This window comes from Alexandromys fortis, unplaced genomic scaffold (genome assembly GCF_014885135.2).
Source record: "Alexandromys fortis isolate MF-2015 unplaced genomic scaffold, M_Fortis_MF-2015_v1.1 scaffold_138, whole genome shotgun sequence".
NCBI lineage: Eukaryota > Metazoa > Chordata > Mammalia > Rodentia > Cricetidae > Alexandromys > Alexandromys fortis.
In genome coordinates, this window is record NW_026068034.1 from 2921195 (window position 1) to 2947744 (window position 26550).

At 46.0% G+C, this 26550-nt stretch overlaps 1 protein-coding gene across 1 annotated transcript; it reads right to left on the reverse strand.

The window, feature by feature from the left end:
• Window positions 1-2851: 2851 nt before the first annotated feature.
• On the reverse strand, window positions 2852-24803 carry Eva1a (eva-1 homolog A, regulator of programmed cell death). The gene is given in 3 exon segments (XM_050164949.1): window positions 2852-4158; window positions 24337-24424; window positions 24426-24803. Coding segments are annotated over 3 exon segments (480 nt in total). The 5' UTR covers window positions 24444-24803; the 3' UTR covers window positions 2852-3784.
• Window positions 24804-26550: the final 1747 nt, after the last annotated feature.

A 26550-nucleotide genomic window follows, 5' to 3' on the forward strand; every position in this document is an offset into this window, starting at 1 on the left:
CAATAGCTGCTAATATAAGAAACTAGAAGGCTCGGAACAAGGCCTGGAAGCCCACTGGAGAGCCACCGCTCCCAGTCCACACTGAAGGCCGAGTTTCTATGTGAGGTGACAGCTGCTCAGAATGGGTTGAGTGGGTACGTATGTGTGAACTGGCTCTTTCCCACTTGGGGTGGAAGTGTAATAGATGGCAGTCCCGTAGTCAAGCTGGTCCTTCTCACTCTGGCCACAGACCCACCTGCCAGTCCTCTCTGGACATACCCAGCAATGGCCTCCACCGTGACTCAGGTTTTCTAAGTGTCCAGCTATCTAGTCAAGTTGATGACTACAATAAATCGTAGTGTCTGAGGTAAATGTTAGAAGGCTTGACCATGATTTACCACAGTCTGTGGTAAATCTTAGGAAGCTTGCTAATTAGTTACCTGAGGTGTTCAAGGAAGGAGAGGAGGAGCTGTTAACTGTGTCCGTCCCCCCCCCCCTTTGGTTAGGGGCCATTTGTCACTTGCTAAAGTATAGGGAGAGTATTCCCCCAGGGAAAGTGAGTGTGGCATCATGATTCTTTTGGTCACTTTCAAGGGACTTGGAAGTGGAAGAGTGAGGGGACATCCCCTGAGCTACGTCCCCAGTTTCCGGTGATGGCTTTCTCAGTGCATTGTAACATGGCAGAAATACAAGCCCGCACAAGAGAGAGACATCAAGCCCATCTCAGCGAATTCACTGTCTCTGTGACGGAACTAATTCATCCATAAGGAGAGGGCCCTCGTGGACCTAGCACCTCATATGGGTTCTGCTTCTCAGCATGGTTTCCATAGCAATTAAATTTCCATTTGAGTCTAGAAGGAACATTGAGCTGTAGCATGGATTATACAGTTGTCTGTCGTGTAGCAAAATTCCTCAGAACTTTATGACTGAAAAACAGCATTTTTAATGCTTGTGAATTCTATGGAATCGGTGGGCACATTATACAGCTAGGTTCCATCATCCTTCACTGCCATGCAGTGAGGTCCTCCCTGTGTCCTATACAGGACTGTCGCAAATCTACAGGTGCCCACAGCACACTCCGACAATGGCACTGGCTCAGGACAGTGGGTCTGAATGAGTCATGGGTTTGACAGTAGCTACCTCTGCAGCTCAACTCAGGAAAAGGTGCCTACGGGAGAGGGGTGGGTTCTGCCTTACATCTAAAGAGGCTTTCTGGAGAACTTGAGACACTTACATTTCCAAAAAGTGTATCCAGACTTTTGCCAGCCGATACTTCTCAGTGGATTTACAGATCAGAGATCTATAATTGTAGCCAATACAGCCCTTCTATACTCTCTCAGTCTCCCCTTCCACACACACATGCGCACACACCCATTCCCTGTGTGCTGTGTAGAAGCTTAACATTCAAGTCAACACAAGCGTGGCGCAGTTGCAGTTGCAGCAGAAACACAGAAATGAACAAAGAGATCAAGCAGCGCTAGGTGAAGCCAAGCTCTTGGTGGGGAGTCTCTGAACCCAGCCACCCCTGAAGCTAGATTCAGATCTGCCCTTTGAGTTTACTACATCAATAAAGCCTCTTAAGTTGGGTATCTCTCTATTATAAACACAGATGACTTGTACAGAAACTAAAATAAGAAACTGTGTTATAAGTCTAAACCTAAAATATGAAACTGGACAGTTTAAAAAAAATGAAGTTCTTGTTATATGAAAGTGAAATTGCTGGTTAAACATCACGGACACGGTGAAAATGTATGAAGATAATTCATCGCACCCTGGATTAGCAATGTGTACATCCCGGAGTCCTGCTAAGCACACCCTCTACTGCAGCCTCTGTCTAGCGAGGGTCAGAACCTCCCCTGTGATCAGCTCGGCTTCCTCCTGGAGATGAAGGTAGATACTGACTACTCCCTTTTTCTAAAAGATGGAGACCAAGACCAAAGATGTAACTCTAAAGCCCGGGAAACGGAGTGATCCCTGTGATTGGCCCAGAGATGCCGACTTACTACGATCTTTAGCATCATTATTGGCTAAAGGAAGCTAATCTCGGATGGTATAATCAGACTTGCCAGAGAATCTCAGGCAAACTGTATAGGCCCTGGGCAACTGGAAACTGTGAGCATGCAGTTTAGTTCTTAGCCTCTGTGACTTAGAATGAATTCCCCAAATGCTACACACTCCATGGCAGTTTCCTGCCCATCTCTTAGGCGTGGTTATCAGGCAATGCACAGAGGAGAAGCCCTCCACTAAGAAGGCTCTGGATCATGCTACTGGGCTCAATAAGGGTCCTAGTCCATGGCAAGAGAGGGGAGGCCCCTGACAGACCTCTAGGTTCCTGTTTATTATACGCTAGAACTGTGTTTCTAAACCTTCCTAATTCTATGGCCCTTTAATACAGTTCCTCAAGTTGTGATGAGTACTAAACCCAAAAATTATATCATTGCTACTTCATAACTTTAATTTTGTTACTGTTACAAAAATAATCATAATATAAATATCTGATACACAGGATATTTGATCAGGACCCACAGGTTGAGAACCACTGTCTCATTCTGTCACCCAGTTTCCAATAGGCAGTCCTCTTCCCATCCTTCCCTAGGGCCTGCCAGCTTTCCCTCCCTACCAGCTTCTCTCCACCAAGGAATAGGGGTGGGGTCACTATCATATCTTTGCCTTAGGTAAATCTTCAGTTCCTTTATCTGCTTAATAACTCAACAGCAACCTGTACCCTACACAAAAGGCCCTTATCACCAAGGGGCTTCTTTAATTCCCAATCCTTCAGGGGTCCTGTAGAGGCCATACTTGCTCATACCATCCAGAAGGGTGATCATAGGGGCTTATGAGTAACCACACAGACAGACATGAAGCAAAAGGAGCATGTTCATGGAATGTTTATTTTCGATACCATTTTAATTTTGGCTTTCATCCTCACCTCTGGTTCCCATTCTTTTCTTGGAAATCCAAACTGCTTTTTTTTTTTTTAAAAAAAATATTATTTAAATAGCACGAGTCTCTGAAGTCGTGAGAGACTTTTCTTCTTCCCGAAATGGAAGGGCACACGGCTTGTGTTTATGCAGCATCTTCAGATACGCTTGTCAATACATATCTTATAAACCACCAAAAAATAAAACCCTTTATCCTTTGAGGTTATTGATGTTATCCTAAGTCCCCAATACATCTCCTAATGCAGTAAGTTCTATTCATTTTCATGAACGAGGTGGGAACTAGACTAAACGATAGGATTTTAATCCCTGAGGTGTCAGTTAAAATGCAGAGGTTGCCACGATTTTTTTCATTTTAAAAATTAGCTTTAAATAATTAGCGTAGATCATGCTATCTCAATCAAATCACTTCTATTGCATTTTCTGGATCAAGTTCACCCTGGTATCCCCAGCTCTCCAGCCACGAGAGTTTTTTTTTTTTTTCCTTTTTAAAGGAAACACAGAGGAAAGTCTGCGCAAACTTCTGAGCGCCTCTGAAAATAGGAAAGACCACACGTCTTTTCAGCTTGTCACGTGGTTGTCAGGTGGTTGGAGAGAAAGTCTCAGCAATATTCCCAGACCTAGGAAGGTTGGGCTGGTGTTCCCACGTTGGTGTCTGGAAAGGCAGGTGCTCCTGCTTGGGTTGTTTATCTCTCCAGAGGTAAGAGTCTAAAGCAAACCCCCATGCCCCTGGGAAAGCACGCCGGACGTGCTTCTCTCCAGACACATGAGCAGAGAGCTGGCTTCCCTTGCACAAACCGTCCCTGCCTGCAAAACCCACTCTCTTTCCTGGTGGCCTGCAGAGGTTCTGGGGTCCACACTGTGCCCTAGTAGTAGCGGTTTAGGCTCCTGGTGCCAGGCACCTCGGGCTGCCCGTTCATCCAGATCTCCCTGATGATACGCTCGCGCTCCTCCAATCGCTGTGCGCGCTCCAGCTCCTCTGCAGAGGTGAACACGTTCTTGTTCAAAGTCCTCTCAAAGCGGCGGTGTCTGCGCACCGACAGGTCCGAGGCCGTGTCCTCGCTGCCATCCTCGCTGTCGCTGCTGTCGCTGCTACTCTCATGGTCCTGCAAGCACCTCCTCCGGGAACCCTGCCGGCAGTCAGTGTGGCAGGAGATCCTCATCACCAAGGCGGCCAAGGTCAGAAATAGACCGATGCACACGCCAGAGACGAAGTACAGAGCGGCTCGCTCAGGGTTTTCTGCAGCAAGAGGAAGAAGGAGAACGCGTTGGACAGGACTCATGTCTCCACGCAGGGTCAGGGACAACTTTTTTTATACTAAATTTAGAACAATTTTTAAAGTTAAAAGACCCAAGAAAGTCAGGCAGTGGTGGTGCATACCTTTAATCCCAGCATTTGGGAGACAGAGGCGGGCAGGTCTCTTTGAGTTTGAGGCCAGCCTGATCTACAGAGCTAGTTCCAGGACAGCTAAAGCTGTAACACAGAGAAACATTGTCTCGAAAAACCAAAACCAAAACCAAAAACCAAGAAATTAAAAGAGAAAAACTATAATTTAGCCCCTTCCACACGGAGCAGCTGTGTTCAGTTTAAGCTATGTATCTTATTGAAGACCGTCTTCCTGAGTGCCTGGGGTTTTTGTCCACTGACTCACTCACACAAACCTCTGAATTACTGCTAATCACCAATGGTGACCCCAGCTTCTGGTATCCATGCCCTTGGTCAATCAACCTCTTCTCAAAGTCTGGAGCTAGCAAGTGGATGTGCATGAATGTATGTGTGAGTGTGAGGGGGGAGGGGGGACGGGGAGAGAGAGAGGGAAAGAAGGGGGAGAGAGGGAGAGAGAGAGAAGGAGAGGGAAGGAGAGAGGGAGAGACAGAGACAGAGAGACACACAGAGACAGTATAAGAATACAGTGTGAAAAGGTCAATCCTGGGTATCCTTCAAGCATCATCTGCCTTGCTCTTTTGAGACAAGGTCTCTTGCTGGCCTGGAACGTGTCAAGAAGCCTAGGTGAGCTGACCAGTGACCCACCTGGAGTCTCCACCTTCCTGTGCGGGAATGACAAGTGCCTGCCACCATGCCTGGTTTCTGAAATGTGGGTTCTAGGGATCAAACTCAGGCCCTCAAGCCTGTAGAGCAAGCACGTCACTGAAGGAGCGGTTTTCCCTGTCCCTAGTAACTGATTTCTACACAGTATGACAAAAGCAACAGGTGACTTTAGGATGAGGTCCAAAAGCTTCTCTCTCTCTCAATCCCTCCCTCCCTCCCTCCCNTTTTCCCTGACTTCAGTTTCACTAGATAACTAGAAGCTATTCCCTCCTTGATTATCCCTGGTGCACGAAAATCTCCCCCTCTCTTCCTTCTCCCTCCCTCCCTCCATCTCTTTGCTCAGGAAGATGAAGTCAGTTGCTGTGGGTAAGTTGCTCATGTAGAGGTCCAAATATCATGAAGTCAACAATGGCCTCCAGCTAACAGCTTTCAAAGGGCTGAACTTGCCGACGGCCCTGTGGGTGAGTTTGGAAGTGAAGATTGGGGTGAGGTGATACAAGCATGGCTTCCCAGCAGCCTTTCGAAGGGCCATGAGCTAGAGAGCCCAGCTAACACACACACAGCTTTCCAAACTCCAGAAACTTAGGGGTGTATGTGCCACAACTTTTGCAATTTATTCATATCTACATCTGTGTTTATATGGGGGATCGTGTGCATATGGGCCAGAGGCCATCAGGTCTCCTAGAGCTGAAGTCATAGGTGGTCGTGAATTGCCTGCTGTGGGTGCTGAGAACTGAGCTCAGGTCCTCTACCAAAGCAGTATCTGCACTTAATTGCTGAGCCATCTCTCCAGCCACCTAAGTATGGGGTAACTAGTATACAGCCACGGATAACTCATGCAATCCATCACACATCTAAAAGCAGGATAAGCACTGAGGAATGACCTCAACAAGTTCACTGAAAGTGAAGGCGGGCCTGGAGAGCCCAGCCAGAGAAAGACACAATTGTTCTACAGATGAGGTGTATGCTCAGTGGGGCCCTCAGTGACCCTTGTGGTGTGCACTCAGCAGAATGAGAACCGTTGAGTGAACGGAGTCCTTTTCATAAAGATATGCCTGACCCAGGTAACAGGATTTACATACACGTCAGCAAATCAATTTTCCATATTCTGTAGTCACTTGGAAAATGAATCAACATGCTATTTTATGGCTTCAAACAATAGAAATGGGATCACAAATGACATGGCATTGCTTTGTAAATTTAAAGCTGGGCACAGCGGCACAGAAGATCTGTAATCCCAGTGCTGTGGGAGGGGAGGTAGGAAGATCAGGAGGTTAAATTCATCCCCAACTACTAAGTTCAAGTTCAAGGCCAGCTTGAGCTACAAGACCACCCACATGCATGCGGGGTAGGGGGCTTCTTACTGAGATTTTCAGATCTGTGTATTTATGGTGATAGAAGAACACCTGTAGGACAGACTCACTGACTTGTTTATTGATAGCCTGTACGCTGTTTCTCATATTTTACACGTTAATGATTTAAAGATGGGCTGACAAGATGACTCAGCAGATAATGCTGCTTGCTGAGCAAGCTTGGAGTTTGATCTCTGCAACCCACACAAAGGTAAGAAAACGAGACCCTAGAATCCAGTGTTCTCTCCTTCCTGGATTCTGTAAGGTAAGCGGTTATGTTCTGCCACAGCTTCCCACTATGGTTGACTGAAAACTTTGAATTCACGAGCCCAAAATCCTCCAGCCTTTAAGTCATTTCTTGTATTTGGTTAAAGCAATGAAAGATGAGTATTGTCGGATATGGGAAACCTTCATACGGAAACCTAACTTTTGAGCTATGGGTTGATGGCTGTGATGAAACAGCCATGTGGAGGTCAGGGGAAGTGGACCAGAGGGTACCCGGGTGTGAAAGATGCGTAGCTGTGTGGGAAAGCAGGAGATGCCAATCTTAAAGAGAGTGTTCAGATCTTGGTCACTCGGCTTTGCAAATCCTGCTTTCTGTTACTATGATAAACAAACAAGACAAAAAGTGACCAAAAGTCACTTGAGAGGGAAGGATTTGTTTGGCTTACGTGTGCATCACTGAGGGAAGTCAGGGTGGGAACTCAGGTAGGGCAGGAACCCAAAGGCAGGAACTTAAGCCGAGGAATGCTATTCTCCTTGCCTCCAGATTGCTCAGCTTGCTTATGCAACCCAGGATCACCTGCCCAGGATCCTGGCACCAGCCATAGTGGGCTGCCCCACCCCACATCAGTCAATCAAGAAAATGCCCCAGAGACTACAGGCTAATCTGGTGGAGACAATTCCTCTATCATATGGTTTGTGTCAAACTGACAAAACTAGCCAGCACATCTATGACCAGTTCATGTTCCTCTGATGACAATGTGCTATCTACTGTCAGCCTGAGATAAGTCGGATTCAAAGACTCACTGATACTGGGCCAGAGCAAAAGTAGAAAATTGTAAAGCTCCCAGATACAAGGGATGTGACTTGGGCAATTAAGAACCTCCCATGAGGTTAAAGCCCACGAATCATCTTTCTGTTGCACGGCCAGGAGGAGGGCCCTCCTATCAATGATCAGTTACTTCAGCCAGGGTCCATCTCAGCCCCACAGAACCTCAAGTCCCATAGCACGTGATAAATACTGACGGTGGAGGGGGGCTGGAGATGGCTCAGTGGGTTCAGTGTCAGCTGCTGCACAAACCTAAGGATATAAGTTTGCAGTCCCACCACCCATGTAACAGCTGAGATGGAGGCACATCATCATAACTCTGGCCCTGAGAGCCAGAGACAGCTCTCAAGGACTCACTGCCCAGGCAGTTGAGCCAAATCAGTGAATTCAACAAGAGACCCTGCTCCTCAAAATAAAGGGGAAGAGTCTGAAAGAAGAAGACAGCTGACTTCAGTCTCTGGCCTTCACATGTGGCCTCATGGGTGAGTGCAACACACACACACACACACACACACACACACACACACACACACACTGGAATGGGGCGCATGGGGAGCGAGTGCCATACCCTGGACCAGTAGCAGAGAGAGACCTGGCAGAATTGAGTCAGGGCTTAGAAGATGGATCTCTGAAAGGCAAGAGAGGTTCAGTCTGGGTGACCCTATCAGACCTCATTCCAGTGATAATTCCAAAATGTATCACTGGGAAAAAGCAAAATGAAAATCTATTTGCTGGAAAATGAGTTCTGCTGTTTACCAGAATCAAACATCTCCCAGGGGTCGTGTCCTGGCTTGGCTGTTCTGTGCGGAAAGATCCAACAGCCCCATTCTCTCTCAGGCAGGCTTGATGAGCCTCAATGCCTACCCCCAGGGGCTACCAGCCTTGATTTTCCTGCCACAGTCTGCAGAGAACAGATGAGGTCATTGTACCTGAGGAGACCCCTTTTTCAGGAAGCCCAGAGTCCTTCCTCTATCCACACAGCCACCAGGGCCCTTTAGGTCACTGACCCTGCCAGTATTGCTGTGAATCTAAGAAAGCCTGAACTCCGGCTATGAGCTTTGCTCTAGGGTAAGCTGTCTTCACAGTGGAAAGTGTGTGTAAGAGGGATAAGGTGGCAGATTTTTAAAACATTTTTATTTAGTATTTTTGAAATAGGGTCCCATGTAGCCCAGGCCAGCTTTGAACTCCTGATCCTTTTGCCTCTATCTCCTAAGAACTGAGATCCTAGGCATGCACCATGGATGGCTTTAACAGAACCGATTTCACAGCGTTTGACAGACATGTTCTTGGTTCTTTCCATGCTGTATTTAGCTGAGAAGGCACGCGTGTTGACAGTGTATTCACTGCCCCCAACCCCACCAGGCCTCGAGCATCTCTGTGAAGATGTCCTTTCTCTCCCACTCCTGAACTTTATATCACAGAAAGTGCAGACATGGCCTGCGTGTAAAAAAAAAATACTGACAGTCAGGAAGCAAGAGCTCCTGAGAGTTAACACATCCTTTCTCACGTCATTCCCAGTCCTTAGATTCCTGTGAGCTTGTGTGCAGTGAACCTACATATGTGTGCATGTGCAAGAACCTACATATGTGTACATGTGCAAGTGGAGGCCTACAGCGGAGCTATCGGAGGTCTTCCCCCGTCACTCTCCACCCTACTTTTCGAGGAAGGGTCTCTCAACCCAGAGTTTGCAATTCTCGCTAGTAAAGCGAGCCAGCTTGCTCCTGGCACTCCCATCTGTACCTTCCCAGCACTGAAAGTACAGGATCCCATCTGGCGTTTAAAAGGCTGCAGGGATCTGAACACAGCTCTAAATCAAACAGCCACATTGATAGGTCAAAAATAAATCCTGAGTAGACTACTTTAAAGACCCCTAGGGAGTTCAGGCCACTAATGCAGTCAACAGACTATCTCTGCCAAAGCTCCTGTTCCCGTGCCTTGGAGACACATTCATTAAAAACCATGATCTCAGACCATGTCACATCGGTCGCATGCACCCAACACTAAATAGACACAGTTTAAAAGCTCAGACAAGTCCTTCATTTCCCAACCCATCACGAGCAGAGTCTCTTTGCATCCCCTTGTGATAGCCTGAATGAGAAATGTCCCTCCAGGCTTCCGTCTGGACACCTAGTTCCCAGCTGGTGGTCTGCCTGGCGGGCTATGAAACCGTTAGGAGGTGGGCTCGGTGGGAGGAAGGGGGTCCCTGGATGAGTGGACCAATGGATAGTCCTGTCCACATCCTGTGCTCTCCATTTCCTGGTCCATCAAGACGTGCAGAGTCAGCCACAGGTTCCCACCGCCATGATTCTCTACCATGATAAACTTTATCCTTCAAATATGAACCCAAACGAAACCTTCTTCTCTCCTGCTGCTTCTTACCAGGCATTTCATCACAGAAAAAGGAAAGAAACCAAGGTAGTCCCTTCCCAACATTGAACCCAAAGAATGTTCACAGACAAAGAAATACATATTGTACTGTATAGACATGTGCAGATCCTCTCAGGGAGGGGAGGGCGGGATGGGGAAGTTTGATAGGTGATTGACAGGTGACATGCAGATGATGATAGAGTGGAAGAAGTGCAGATGGGTAGATAGGAGATAGAACAAAGATAGATCTTAAAAAAGATGACTAGACAGACAAGAGATGGGGGCTCTCATTTACTGAATCTTTGCTAGGATCAGGGAAAATGACTTTGTGCTAGTCTTTTACTTTTAAATATTAGCACAGTTTAGGATAGCGGGTAAGTACTGGTACCCATTCTTAAAACTGAGACCAAGGGCTGCACGAGATGGGAAACCACGCTTGAGACAAAGAGTAGGAAAACAATCATGCTGACCTCATACTCCACCTTCACCGACCTGCTACACAGGCCTAACTTCTACTGTTGTTGGTTGGTTTGTTTGTTTGTTTATGAGATGGGGTTTTGCTATGTTGCCCGGGCTGGTCTTAAAACAATTGTTCTTCTCACATCCAGTTTCTGAGTGCTGGGGTCACAGCCATGGGCCACCATGACTACCTAATGGGCCTCACGATGAACACTGCTATTCCAATTAGAGCCCAACTAATTTTTTTCTCACATCAGAAACACTTCCTTTTACATACAGCCTACCAGATATGGATTCCAAGAGAAGTACAGTGGAAGCAACCAGCCAGAGCGAAGGCTTTACTGGGACTCACTGGGTACCAAACTGAGGCTTCAAAGCAAGGTTTCAGAGCCGTGTAATGTGAATAGCGCCAACGCACTTTTCTGCTGACATCAAGCTGGAGTTCTAGACTGTTTGTTTTTTCTCTCCTCTAATACTTCCTGCTCCAGGTCACTTCCCGCTTGGCCAATGACCCACAGGGTCTTGACCACATGCAGACATCTGTTAATTACCCAGGAAGCGGGGTGAAGAGGGCTTTTGTTGGTTGTTTTCCTTTAATAAATAAAAATAAATGTATTACTCTATCTTGCTTCCTGCAGGGTCATTGTTTTCGTGAGAAGGAAGAGGCCCTTTGTGGAGGTTCTGAGGCCGGTTTCATTTGCATGCTGGGAAGTCAGTACAGGCCAAGGAAACTGTAGGAAGTGCAGCCACACCAGGCCAGGCCCAGATCAGGCCTGGTCAGCCAGTCTCCAAGCCAACATAACATGTTCTCTGCCTGAGGTTTCTGGTCCTCAAAGTTTTCAATCTTTAAGGGGGAAGGAAATACACTTTTGAAATGGGCTTTAAAGAGTGTGGCAGGGTTGTGTGGAATCAGGAAGGACTTCGCAGATGTCTTCACTGTGTTATCTATCATTACACAGATGGTGCTTTGTGGGATTCTGCCCCACACCATAGGAAAAGGAATTCTTCCACCAACACTCCAGGCCTCTTTGAAATGTTGAGGGAGGCAGGCATCCCTCAGTCTCTTTCACTCCTGGTTTGTCCGGCTTGGGAACAAGGAATACTGCAGAATGTCCCTGCCAGGCCTGCTCTGACTTCTTCCCTTTCTCTTCCCACCTCCTGGGCAGTAAGCACCCCACCAAGAAGCTCCACACCCCAGGTTCTTATCTAATTTACAGCTGACCCTTCTCTCCCCTTAAGGTATTCCTTTGTTTTTGTCAACTTGACACACACCAGAGTCACCTGGAAAGAGAGAACTTCAACTGAAGATTTACCCAGTTCTGGGCTGGAGAGATAACTCAGTGGTTAAAAGCACTGGCTGTTCTTCCAGAGGACCCAGGTTCAATGCCCAGCATCCTGATGGTGGCTCATAGCCATCTATAACTCTGGTTCTAGGTTATCTGACTCTGTATATTCAGGTAAAACACACACATAAGATAAAAATAAAGAATTGCCCAGATCAGGCTAGTCTCTGGCCATTTCTTTGAGGCATTTTCTAAATTGCTATTTGATGGAGGAGGGTCCAGCCCAAGGTGGGAGGTGCCTTGCCTAGGCAGGTGCCTGAGCAGTATAAAAAAGAAAGCTGAGCAAGCCAGCAAGCAGCATTCCTCCTTATCTGCTTCGGCTCCTGTCTTCAGTTCCTGCCCCTGAATTCCCTTGATGATGGACTATAACCTGTAAGATAAAATAAACCCTCTCCTCCTCTCCCTCATTGCTTTTGGTCATGGTGTGTTATCATAGCAAGGGAAGGCAAACCAGCTTCCCTGGGGCCATGGAAAGGAAGGGCAAAGGAAGACTCAGATGCATCCCTGACTGACCTCATCACTGCTGGAGACTACAGCCTCATGCTTGTCTGAGTCCTGTGATTAATCAGTCCCTCCAGCCTAGGAAACACTCTATGTACTTCTACTATAATTAGCCATATAGCCATTACCTTCTCCATACGACAGTGAGAAACTGGAGGGCAGAAACCATGAGTCACTATGGGTTCTCCGAACCCAGCTCATGTGTTTATCATAAATACGATGAATATTTTAAATCATGAGTGACATTTAAATTAAATCATGAATATAAATTCTAAAAGTTCAATTAATACATTTGCTCTATATTCATAACTGTATTACATGTCTGAGCGTATGAGTGCACCTATAGATACGGATTGTGTTATTAGTTAGCTTTTTGTCTCTGTCAGCAAAATACCTAAGATAAACAATTTAAAGATTTATTTTGGTTTATAGTTTCAGAACCAAAGTTTAAATTGTCATCTTGACACAGCGTAGAATTACCTGGGAAGAGAGTCACAAAGAGAATCTGTCTAGAGTAGGTTTGCCTGTGGAAGATTGTCTTGCTGATCTTAATGGATGTGAGAAGCTCAAGCCCACTGTGGGCGGCACCATTCCCTGGGCTTGGGTCCTGGACTGTATAACAGAAGGAAGAGTGAGCAGGGCAGTAGGTAACCACACATTTTTCTCTCTGCTCTTGACAGTGGATATGAAATATTATAGTTGCTTCAAGTTACTGCCTTAATGATCGCCTATGATCTGCAACTGTAAACCAAACGAAACCTTTCTTCTTTAGAGCTGCTTTAGTCAGGGGATTTTAGCACAGCAACAGAAGTGAAACCGAGACACAGCAGGTTCAATGCATCGTCGCTTGGACAGATATCATGGCAGCGTCAGTGTTGGCAGAGGAGAGGTCACCTTATTTCACGGCACACAGGAAGTAGACAGGAAGACAGGAAGAGGCCAGGGAAGATATATCTACAAGGACCCTTTAGTGACCTACTCCTCCACTAGGCTCTGCTTCCTAAAGTTTCCAGAAAATGCTAAAACAACACCCCCAACCAGTGACGAAGCCCACAGCCCATAGCCTTTTGAGAAACACTTTACATCTGAGCAGTGTGTATGCTGGATCACATATGTATGTGTGGAGGTGTATGTATATACGATGAAATAGCATCAGAAGAATGTTATTACATCTGAACAATGTGTATGCTGGATCACATATGTATGTGTGGAGGGGTATGTATATACAATGAAATAGCATCAGAAGAATGTTATTACATCTGAACAATGTGTATGCTGGATCACATATGCATGTGTAAAGGTGTATGTATATACGATAAAATAACATCAGAAGACTAGAAAATGGGACCATAAGATATCTCAGTGGGTAACGGTGCCTGCAGCCAAGCCTGACAACCTGGGTTTGAGCCCCAGGCCCAGCATGGTGGAAGGAGAGGACTCTTACAGGCTATGTTCTGACTTCTACATGCTTACCGCGGCATGTGCATGCACATGTGCACATACACAAGTAATAAAACCCTCTTAAGTTTACAAATAAGTAAATAATAAAGAACTTTTGAGAACCTTTATAAAGCACACCATTTAGTTAAAGGGGACTTGCTTTATGGCAGTTTTACTGTGAGCCAAGTGCTTTGGAAGCTCTCAGCAGCTAAGAGCACAAAGTCCTCTGTTCTCAGCCAGCAACAGAAACCCGAAACTATAACACTTTCTCAAGCGTTCAAATTTGTGACTGGCTCAGTTGAGCTGGGGAAGTCTAAGGCCTTCTACTGAAAGAACACCTCCTTCACACCAAGCTCACGAGAAACTCCAGCTAGATTCTGTGCAACTACTGTACTGTCAAGACAGATGGATCTGAAGGTTATCGGTTAAACAAAAACTGTAAGCTGGGACCAGAGGACTGGCTTAGCTAATAAAGGCCTTGCTGTGTAAGTGTGGGGACCAGGACCCGATCTCCAGCATCCTGTAATAATAAGCTGGGAAAGTGGTATATACCTATAATCTCAGTGCTGGAGTGGTAGAGACAGGCAGACAATCGGAGTTCTTCCAGCCAAAGCAGTGAGCTCCAGATGCAATGAAAGACCCTGTCTCAGAAAAGCAAGTGGACGGCAATAGTAGAAAACACCTGACGTCAATCTCTGGCCTCCACAATGCATAGCGCACACATGTACACGCACTCGTACATACATACACACCAATACAAATGTGTGCTTATACCACACACACACAAAATAGGAAAAACATATGAGCTAAGTGTAGTCGAGTTTAGTTACAGTCTTAGCAAGGGGGAGGATCAGGAGTTCAAGGCCTGCCCCAACTACATGAGACCCTGTCTCAAAAAACACCACTATACATACTTTACACACACACATACACACACATGTACACACATACATATACACACATACACACACACATAATACACACACACACACTTACTTTTAATGATCCACCAACATCTCTTCACAAAATACTACTAAACACAAAATCAAACGACAAATTAGAAAAGATCGTTTGTTATATTAGCAGAAGCATGGGATCAACACATAAAGAATACCTAGAAAAAACATTAAGAGAGATAACAAGAGGGCTGGAGAGCTGGCTCAGCAGTTAAGAGCACTGGCTGCTCTTCCAGAGGACCAGGGTTCAATTTCCAGAACCCACACGGCAGCTCACAATTGTCTGTAGCTCTAGTTCTCGGGGATCTGATGCTCTACTCTGATCTTCCCAAAGCTGGTATATATTCCTGCAGGCAAAACACCCATAAACACAAAATAAAAAAAATAAAGATTTTTTAAACAAAATAAGTAACAACTGATAAAGAAAATTTGGAAAGGATCTGAGTAATTCACAGAAAAAGAAAGCACTAGGACTGGGTCTTTGGCATATGGAAGATGCCCCTGAGATGACTGGGCACCGTGGGCCACAAGCTACCTCTGACAGGACTCCTGCACGTACCAACAAAGTCCACTGAAAGCCAGGCATGTCTGTTCAGTTATGTTGCCTTTACCTGCTCTTGAGCTACAGTGGAGTTAAATTGGTAGAACATAAGCTGGACTACAAAGCTGAAAACACTGGCATTTTATAGGAAAACAAAGTTTGCTGAGCCCTGGTCAACAGAAATTAAATTACATGCAGGGAGCCTTTTCCACCTATCAGATTGTCAAAGCTCCAAACACAACTGAAAACATTGTCCCGGGGCTTTGCGTATTTCTCTTTTAAAAGATTAGTAGAGCTCTTTAGGTGGCAACTTGGTGACATTTTTCCTTTGAATGGGACGCGATCCAGCCATTGTGCTTTGGGAAACCGAGTCTGGAAACGCACTTGAAGGTGTATGCTGTCATTACTTATCACTGCTCTGTTTGAGAGTTCTGAGCCACTCCCGCTGGCCATCTGCAAAGGGCCTAAGCTTGGGCCATCTGCGGAATGGAGGAGGAAGCAGTTGTCTAACAGAACAGGGAAGGTTGCTCTATACCCACCCACAGTGTCTCCAGGACAAAATGCTTAGTGGGAAAAGCAGAGCACAGGCAGTGTATTCGGATCACTCCTCATAAGGGGGAAAGATGACCAGAAGGTACGCCAAAGCCTGCGAACAGAACTGGATGGAGAGACGGCTGTGAGATTAGACTTCCTCTGTGTCTTTTCACAGGGTGAGAAGGAGGAGAGGACAGGACGTACTCAACATGCACTGATGGGAGTAGGCAGGCTGACCAGCAAGAAGCCCACTGAGAAGGTAACGTTAAAGGAAAACCCTAAAAGATTAGGGTCCTGAGCATACACTAAGGACCCAATCGTTAAGTCAAAATGAGTAATTATTCCATTTTTCTTTCTAATGACCCTATTAGAAATTATTAATGAGGCTATTACTATTAATGAGATTATTATCCTCTCTATAAAGCATCATATACTGGTTAATGAGTTGCTTGCAAAGAGTTAAGATGGAAATTGTTAATTCCCTCAATACAATTGCTGAGGCAGAAGGGCTAAAATACAAGCCAAGGAACATGGATGGTTGAGAAAAATACACCAGAGAGAACTCCCCAGCCTCCTATGGGAGAGAACTCCCCGGTTTCCTATGGATGGGAGAGAACTCACCGGCCTCTTATGGGTGAGAGAACTCCCCGGCCTCCTATAAGAGAGAACTCTCCAGCCTCCTATGGGTGAGAGAACTCCGCAGCACCCTATGGGTGAGAGAACTCCCCAGCCCCCTATGGGTGAGAGAACCCCACAGCCCCCTATGGGTAGAGAACTCCCCAGCTCCTATGAGAGGAGAACGCCCCAGACTCTAAGGGCAGAGAACTCCACAGACTCACTAGACGACCAACTTAAGATTTTACACTACCTGTAACCAACAAATAGCATTAACAGTTAAAGCATACATTTGGATTATTTTGGTAGGTGTATGTGCTTGAGATGTGTGCCTATGTGTATTCATGCTTATGTGTGTGTGCACACATACATGTAGAAGCCAGAGGTTAACATCTGGTGTCTTCCTTGACGGCCCACCTTACACACCGAGACAGCCTCTCTCCCTTGGGCTCTGAACTCACCCATTTGGCCAGTCTAGCCAGCCAGCTTGCTCCGGGACATCATGTCTGCACCTCCCATGCACTGGGATTGCAAGCAAGCCACGGGGCATTTATGTGGGTGATGAGGGTCTGAACTCCAATCCTCACACTTGCATAGCAAGCTCAAGACAGCAACAAAATAAAGGGAATTTCATCCTCACACCTGCAGATAGATCAGTCTGCAACAGAAATATGAATTATGGATTGGAGGCAGGAAGACAGTGGACAATGCCATTATGGTTATTTGGGCAAATGCAAGATGAAGTTCAAACTAACTCAGTGCTGGGAGCCATGAAGGGGAAACACAACTGAAGGACCGGGAGGGGTGGTCGGACTGACCTTAACCAAAGGGATGGGGTCTATATAGAAGACATATGTACAGGGGAAAATTGTATTTCTGAGTTAGGTAAACAAAACAGTCTAGTCTAGGCTGAGCCCAGGAGGCCATGGAACTCAAGTAGACAGCAAAATGGGAATTATCTAATATACGTATGACACAAGTAAAAGTTAATATTCTAATCCAATATTCTTATAAGGCGCCACCAATGAGTTACAGAACACAGCAAAGCAGGCAGGGGAGGGGGTGTGGCTCAAGTCACTAAACCGTTTGCATTGCAATCACAAAGATCTGAGTTTGAAACCCAGAACTCATCTCTAAAAAAAAAAAAAATCCAAACATGGGTGTGCTTGCTTGTAATCCCAGGGCTGAGAAGTGGAGGCAGGGCAATTCCTGGGGCTTATTGGCCAGCCAGCTTGGCTCTGCATCTCAAGAATCAGACCAGAGAGAAAACCTATTTCAAAAAACCAGATGGTACCCTGCAGAATGGCAGCTGAGGCTGTCCTTTAGCCTCCATGTGCACGTGCATTACGCATGCACTGCACACCCAATACCACACAGAAACAACATACCAGAAAGACAGATCATCAAAATAATATAAAAAGTGCACAGCCACCCATCTGATCCTAGTACCCACATACAAATTATAGTCGAGCGCAGTCGCATTTAAAACTGACAGACAGCGGAAGTACACGTGCTATACATTATACATGCATGTTCTTTACCCCCCAATAGCACAAGATTACATATTTATTTCACTTCATATTCAGCACAGTTTCTCATTTTTTCCATCAAAATTATTCTGAGGGTTCTCATCCTCATAGTAATTGTTCCTGCCTACATCTCTAATGATGCCCTGAGAAGAAATTCCTAGCGATGGGACTCCTAAATACATAATATATGCATGTTTAAAGCTTTTGGCAGATATTGCAAAACTGTTGCCTGCAGAGCTTCCATCCGCCTGTGATTCCACCGGTTTGGCATGTAAGCACTGGCCTCCCCGCACTCCCATCCTATCCTCATCTTTCATGTATTTGTTAGAATTTTAAACTGCTCAGTTTCACCAGCCATTTGCATTTTTTCCTTATGTAAACCGCTAATTCTGATCATTCATTACCTTTTACACTTGGAACTCTTTTATTAAATTTGTGAAATTTTATGTTATATATTTCAATATTTTATCATTAGTAACATTTTTTCCCTTACAGAAAGAGTCTAATCACCCTTCCTCCATCTCAACCACTGGATATGGGAGCAAGGAAGAAGATATCTTAATTAAGGGAGCCATTTTAGGGTTGATTTGGCTCTAGAGCGGTTCCCACGTGTCCAAGGAGATGTCCCCAGCTAGGTCCTTGGGCAGCAGAGGAGAGGATGCCTGAACTGGCCTTATCCCATAGCAACACTGATGAATATCTTACATATCACCATAGAACCTTCATCCGGATGGAGATAGAGGCAGAGAACCACATTGGAGCACTAAACTGAGCTCTCAAGGTCCAGATGAAGAGCAGAAGGAGGGAGAACATGAGAAAGGAAGTCAGGACCATGAGGAGTGCATCCACCCACTGAGACGGAGCAACTGATCTAATGGGAGCCCATCAAAGCCAGCTGGACTGGAACTGAACGAGCATGTAATCAGACCAAACTTTCTGAATGTGGCTGACAATGAGGGCTGACTGAGAAGCCAATGATAATGACACTGGGTTTTGATCCTACTGCATGTACTGGCTTTTTGGGAGCCTAGTCTGTTTGGATGCACACCTTCCTAGACCTTGATGGAGGGGAGAGAGCCTTGGACTTCCCACAGGGCAGGGCACTCTGACTTCTCTTAGGACTGGAGAGAAAGAGGGGAGGTAAATGGGAGGAGGGGAGGAGGTGGAAATTTTTAATAAAGAAATAAATTTATAAAAAGGAAGAAAGAAAGAAAGAAAGAAAGAAAGAAAGAAAGAAAGAAAGAAAGAAAGAAAGAAAAGAAAAGAAAAGAAAGAGTCTATCTAGTATGGTGATTGCAACTGTAACCCTAGGACTTGTAAAGCTGAGGCAGAGGCATTGCCATGAGTTAGGGGCCAGTCTAGGCTGTTCAATTTATCATTCCTGTTCAGGGAGTATTTTGTGGAACTGATACTGTTAATTATTGGAATAGTTAATGTTGAGGGTGGCTATTTGCTGTGAAGAATGGTAACATTTTGCAATAGTTATGGTACAAGATTCATGATACACAGACACTAGACAAGACATATCCAGAAGCAAACAGGAAGATCATAGTACAATGTCACAGGCTCTGCTGGGATCAGAGGCCATGGGGGTCTGCTGGCTTCCATCTAAACACACATCAACCCTATCTAGAGAACCAGAAAGTAAAGACAGCCTCTCCCCAAAGGAAACAATAAAAAAAAAAAAACCAAAACGGTCTTTTCCTCTTCAAATAACATCAATAAACACCAGCTAACAGACAAAACAAATCCAGCTACCAAAAGCTGAAAAACTCACTCGAGCAGGCAGGAGGGTTTCCGCGTGTAATCAAAAAGCAGCTTCTGTAAAAAAATGTGTGGTCCACAGAAACAACTTCAGGAAGTCAGTCATCTTGCAGAAAAGCCCAACTCTGAGTTAAGAAAGAGACAAATATGGAGGCTCCCAGATTTACATAACCTTCTATCTCCCTCCCTCTCTCTCCTGGGAGGCTCAAACACCTCATATAATCCCTAAAACTCACAAATACATACAGAGAGAGAGAGAGAGAGAGAGAGAGAGAGAGAGAGAGAGAGAGAGAGAGAGAGAGTGTTGGGTGCATTAGAAGTAGCAACTATGTTGCTAAAGAAAAGGGCTTCATCATGGGTTGGACAAGAGGCAACTTGTATTAGTCAGGATTCTTCTAAAGAAGAGAATGAATAAGAGGGATAGAACTTGTTAGACCCATGATCAGAGGCTAAAGTCCCACAGTCTGCAGGCTGGAGAACCGAGGAAGCAAACCACTACTCAGTTGTTGGAGCAGCTGGAAGTCCCAGAATAAGAGGGACCAGTAACGCAGGCTGAAGGCTGGTAAGTTTAATGCTGGTGGAAGTCCCCGTTTAAAGATGGACTATCCTGGAGTCTGATGTCAATGGTCAATGACAGCAGCAAGAAAAACCACTCAGGAAAAGTTGCACCTACCTGTGATGGTTCCCTGCAATTACCAACTTAACACAATCCTACATCTTAGGTGGAGAGAATCTCAGTGGTTGTCTAGCTCAAGCTGGCCTGTTTGCAGGTCTGAGGGAAGTTAGTTGTCTTAACTGAGTTAATTGAGGTGAAAAGACCCAGCCCACTCTGGGCAGCACCATTCTCTGCGTAGGGGATCCTGTATTGTCTAAGAGGGAAGACAATGAGCTGAGTACATGCATGAATGCCTTCATCCTTTCTCTGCTCTTGACTGTGGATATGACTAGCCTCTTCAGATTCAAGACACTATAACTCTCCTGTAGTTCTGGACTCCAACCTGGAACGGGGAGCTAAAGCGAACCCTTTCTTTCTCAACTGAGCTTTTCTGTCAGGGTTATTATTGAGGCCGCAGCAAACAACACTAAGACATCACCAGTGAACGAGTTTCCCCCTTCTTCCTTGTTATTGTTCCACTCAGATCTGCAGACTATGAACAGAGCCACCCACACTCAAGATGAGTCTTCCCCACCTGTGATGGAGGAAGGTCATTGATTAAAAAATAAAGAAACTGCTTGGCCCTCTCATAGGTTAGAACATAGGTGGGTGGAGTAAACAGAACAAAATGCTGGGAGGAAGAGGAAGTGAGGTAAGATGCCTCAGACAGACGCCATGCTCCCCTCTCCTGGGCAGACCAAATGAAGCTCTGACCCAGGATGGATGTAGGCTAGAATCTTCCTGGTAAGCGCACCTTGGGGTGCTACACACATTATTAGAAATGGGCTAGTCCAGCTGCGAGAGTTAGCTGAGAAGAGGCTAGATATAATGGGCCAAGCAGTGTTTAAATGAATACAATTTGTGTGTTGTTATTTCGGGTAAAGCTAGCTAGTGGCTGGGAGCTGGGTGGCAGAATGCAACCCGCAGCTCCCTCAACACACCTGGCTCGCTGTCTCGTGCCAATCTCTGTAAAGTCTGTTAGACAAACCCAGACGCATGCCAAAATTCTAGGTACTTCTCAATCCATTCAGGTAAACAATGAAGATCAACCAGCACGCAGCTGAAGCACAGGAGTAAGCAGGAGACATCGGGTCCCCTTGAAACTAATAACCAGGTACAGGAGAAAGGGCATGGGAGAGAGCAAGGCAAGATCAAGGTTTTCCCACAAGTCTCTCCTGCCGTGTTTTCTAGCTTCTAATCTATGACTACATTTTTAAAAGGACAATAGCTATTTTTTACCTAATGTATTTATCTTTGCGTTTTAAAATCATCTTTTCATTGCCTTCATAGTTGAGGCATGTCCCTGATTTCAGAATTAAAACAAAACAAAACAAAACAAAACAAAACTGTATGTGTGCATTTGTGTGTGGGTACATGCACGTGTGTGCAGGTCCCTGTGGAGGCCAGAAGAGGGTGCAAAGTCTCCTAGTGCTGAAGTTACAGTAGGTTATGAGCTGTCAAGTGTGGGCGCGAGGAACTGAATGTGGAGGATCCTCTACAGGAGTAGCATTCACTCTTGACTGCTGGACCATCTGTTTAGCCACTCAGAGGAATTTTAATCATTGTCTTTGCTATTACACATGAGAAATTTGATCTTAGACATCCAAGTTCCCATTTTCTGGCATTCACTTTAAAACTTAGCCATGCTTATTCAGTTAAAAAAATGCTCCCATGTTATTTATTTATTTATTTGTGAGGGGGTAGCATTTGTGCCTTGGCATGAATGTGGAGGGCAGAGGACAACTTCCTTTAGTTGGTTCTGTCTCCCATCATGTGGCTCCTGGGATCCCAACTCAGGCTGTCAGGCTTGATGGCACACGTCCTGTCCTGCTGAGCCCTCTCCTCAGCTCCCTCCCCATGCTCACTTACAGGAAGGAAAAGGTTTACTCTATTCCACATAATAATTCATTCCTGTGTAATGGGGTAAGGAAAAAGAAAGGAGACAGGAAAATAGGACCATGGGCTTTTTCAGCCTCAACAGGGTCACAGGACATCCAGTAAACAGCAGTCAATTCGATGAATTACCACATCCACTGGCCACAACCCAGGGTCAGGCTGATAAAAATGGAAACTCGCCAAGGGCCTCCTGTGTTGAGCAGGGAGTCAAAGTCCAGCGCACTGTTTGTTCTCATCAGAGGCATTTTCATCCAAGGGCTGGTTTGAAGGCATCCTTGCGACTGTGGAAAGTCTGGACCCTCCAGCTGCCTGCCTACAACCTCACTGTGGGGCAGTATTCAGGACAGAGTCAGTAAAGCCCCCTCCAGTCACTGTGCGAACATGGTGTCACAGCCGCAAACTTCCATACCCTAGCTTTGGTGTCCTTTATCCCTAGCACAGCTGGAATACACAGCAAAAGGGCTGGAAGTGTAGCTCTATGTGTGGGTGCTAGCTTAGCCTGCATAAACCCCTGAGTTCAACCTCCAGCACAGACCACACGTGGTGGCAGAAAAACAACAGACAGTCCAAGACAGTCCATGAGACTCTTTCTCCATTAAAAATATAAATAAATAAGAGTGAAATCTCTCTGGTGTGTGGATGCCCAGGAAGGAGGCAGAGGGTCTCGAATTTCCTGAAATGGGGCAGAGTTGGCTTCTCCACATCATGAAAGAAGATCCAGGATGCATGGCACCGATGGGCTAGCTACCCTATGATGGTCAGTGTTGATGGTCAACTTCACAGACTCCGGTGCACCCTTGAGGGATTGTCTAGATTAAGGTTAGCCTCTGAGAGTGTCTGGGAGAGATTCTCTTTTTTAAAAAATATATATTTTATAACCCTTTGAGAATTTCATACTTGCATACAATGTCTTTTGATCATGTTCACCCAGCCCCTCCCTCAGCTCCTCCTAGACTCAACCTTACTCCCTTCCAACTTCATGGCCTTTGGAAGATTATATTTATTATGTTACTTAACGTGAGAAATCAATCTCAGTTAGGAAAAGTGGACAGAGAGCCCAGATCCAAGTAACGACATGCCTGTGCTTGCTGCTTTCTGACCCTGGTTGTGAGGGCTGCCTTGACTTCCCATGATGGACTGTAACATTAAACTATAAGCCAACATACACCCCTTCTTTCTTGAGTTGCTCTTGTTGGGGTTCTCTGTCACAGTTGCAGGAACAAGACACCTTGCCAACCATAGCTGAATCAGACAGGTTAGTCCTCAAGTTTTCTGACCCTGGCTGAGTCATTGTAAATAGAAGCATTGGGCTTTACATTTGAATTCCTAAGTTACCAATATGAGCTCTGACTAGAAAAGTTAGAAAATAAAACCCTTCCCCTAAAGGGAGACGAATCAAAACATCAGCCCCTTCTTCATGCAGTATCCATACAACCCCAGGCAAGCAAAACAAAATACAAGCAAGTTTTAAAAGCATGAGAGATTAAAACACTCGCTACAGCAACACAGAAGTTCTGATCATTCAAACGAGAGACCATTTCCACGTGCTATTAAATACCACCTTTTATATGAACAATGTCTGGTCTCCAGAAAAAAAAAAAAAGGAGTCAGCTGTCTTGGTGAAGAGCAAGACTTTGAATCAAGAAAAGGTAACATCAGGTTTCTGAGAGTCACCTACCTTCTGTCTCCCTCTCCTCCAGAAGGCTCTTAGACACCTCAGATGACCCCAGAAACACAACACACACACACTCACACGCATGCACATCCTCTCTTTCTCACATACACTCACATGTATACACAGTCTCTCTCTCACACACACTCACATGCATACATATTCTCTCTCTCTCACACACACACAAACACGCATACACATCCTCACTCACATGCATACACATCATCTCTCATACACACTTACATGCATACACATCCCCCTCTCTCATACACACACTCACATGTATACACATACTCTTTTGCACACATATACACACTCACACCCACACCCCCCCCACACACACACACACTCATGGACACAGAAACCTGTGTAGGTTTGAGAACCTTCCTCAGGCTGCTGGACTCCCCAGTGCCTTGCTTATTGGCTGATGTGCTGAGGACAGAAAGCAGCAGCGGCTGTGGCTGAAAAGCAACTAAACATTTCTACAGAAAGACAAGGCTGTTGTGAGCTTTCGCCTGCTGAGTTAGAGAACATCACACTTAGGTAAGAACCTGAAGAACTTCCATCTCGCACAGAGCCTCCCTGTAGTGACAACACACTTCTCTTCTAACACAAGACCAGGCCTGGCCAGCAGGAAGCAACCCGGGACTCAGTGCTGGGTTACCGGGCTGGCCAGCAGACACCAGTACCCACCTGAGATATAGGAACAGGCTGCCAGGATGCTGCTGAGCAAAGCCATCTCCAAGGGCTCCGCGGCCACGGGCTCCGTGCTGGGCTTGAGGGGCAGCCTCATATGGCATTGGGAGGAGAGCTCCTGGACACGTCTGGATCAGCGTGGCCCCCTACCTCTCTTCTCCTGTTTGGAGACATAAAGGGAGCAATGAGGCAGTCTGCTTCCCTGGGCTTCTGTTTCCAGCAGCCTGTGCTCAGCAACTACGAGCCGGGGATCCAGAGGAAGCCACCTTTCCCAGGCAACATCTGGGTCCTGCCCTTTGATCGGGCGAGGTGCCCGGCTTTTAGGGGGCAGTAACACTTCACGTGTCTTTCCTGAATTTTCTCCTTTCTCCGCCCCACTGCGGCCCTCCCTCAGGAAACTCCTCATCTGCTTCACTGCGTTTTTTCCTCGTTCATCTCTGAGGAACGGTCCATTAGAGCCACATCATCACCTCGGTGACTGCTCTGCTCCTGATCTTTTCTGGAAGCCTGCACCGATGACACACATGTACTTTGATCAGGTGCCTCGTCCCTCGGGTCAAAATACGCCACCCTTGGCGATGGGTAAGCGATGCCCATCCCACAGCTGCCACCGTGTGTCCAGCTCTAAAATGCCCATAAGGACTTGGGAGCTCAGTCTGCTCCTGGATCCCAGGTCCATGGCTCCATGGCAAAGATGTGTCAGGGATGAGAACCAGGATGGGGAGATCTCAGAGTCCAGAAGTGAGAGAGGTTTTTAAAAACAAAAAAACAAAAAACAACAAAAAAAAATCAACAACAATAAAGCAGGGTAGCAGACAAGGGGATGACAGTAAAGGCTGTTTTAGACACAGCAGTAGGTGAATTCCCCTGAAAAGGTACCTAATATTTTTAAGCTATCTTTTTTTTTTAATAAAAAAAAAAAAAAAAAAGAAAAGAAGAAAAAAAAAAAGAAAACAGAAAGGAGGGGGGGCACAGGACTCCTTCCCTCTAGCCTCTGAGCCACAGCAGGGCTCTTCCTGTAGCCCTTAGCATTCCTGAAAGGTGAGCATAGAAGGATGCAGTCAAACAATGAGAGACCAGGCCACTGGCCAGCTGCTCACTCCTTCTGGGCTCAGCAGGTTCAAGGACCCCAGGTTCCAGGCAGAGAAAGAAGCTGCTAGAATCATAAGTCCAAATCCATCCCCTCCCACCTGTCAGCACCAATGCTCCAGGACGCGGGCCACATCTCTCCTGAAGAGCAACAGTCTCCCACAGGCTCGTTTTGATGACTCTTCCTGCTGACTCAGGTGAGTGCCCACCCACCACCCAGGGTATGTTTCTACAGTACAGATACGATCACACGGGCCGCAGCCGAAGCCCGCAGCCAGGTTCCACTCTCTTTAGTAATAAACAGAGGCACCTCTATGACTCTCACCTTGGCTCCTACGGAACCTCCTCCGCGGGCCACACACCTGCAGGCACAGATAAAAGCTCACCCAAGCTCCGACAATGCCAGATTGTCTTTAATTCCCGGGGGCACCAAGCTCCTGCACCTTTCCAAACATTTGACTGTGATCTTCATTCGGCACCTACTGCTCTTACAGAGCATTTGATTTTGTTTCCCAGCACCCGTGTTGGGCAACTCACAACCACCTGCAACTCTAGCTTCAAGAAATCTAACACCATTGTCTGGCTTCCTCAGGTACCTGCACTCACAGACAAATAACCCTACATACATATATGTCAATTAAAATAAAAAAAAACTTAAAAAAAAAACAAACCATAGTGATCTCAAGTTAGTTCAGAGATCATATCATGCACCATGTAGATACCTGGCCTACAGCCTCACGGCCCAGAACATCATCTGAGAATCAGCAGCTTCGACATTAATTGGAAGCTTTTTAGGTACCACCCTAGACCTAATAAATCCAAATTGCAGTTTCTAAGATGCCCAGTTGAGTTGAGTTTGAGAAGTGTTGTGTCATATGACCTTTGTGGGCTCATACGGCCAGCACTCCGAGAAGAGACACACCAGCATAGAGATACAGGACAGAAGCACCAAGCCACTCTTACGTGCAGGGTTATGCCATGTTCGCAGGAAGCTCTCTGTCCCTTCACAGCTCTGAGGGGACTGGTTCTCAACCCAGGCAGTTCTGTCTCCTAGCACATATTTGACAGCATTTAGCAGCATTTCTGGCTGTCATAGCTACAACACAAGGTGACACTGGTATT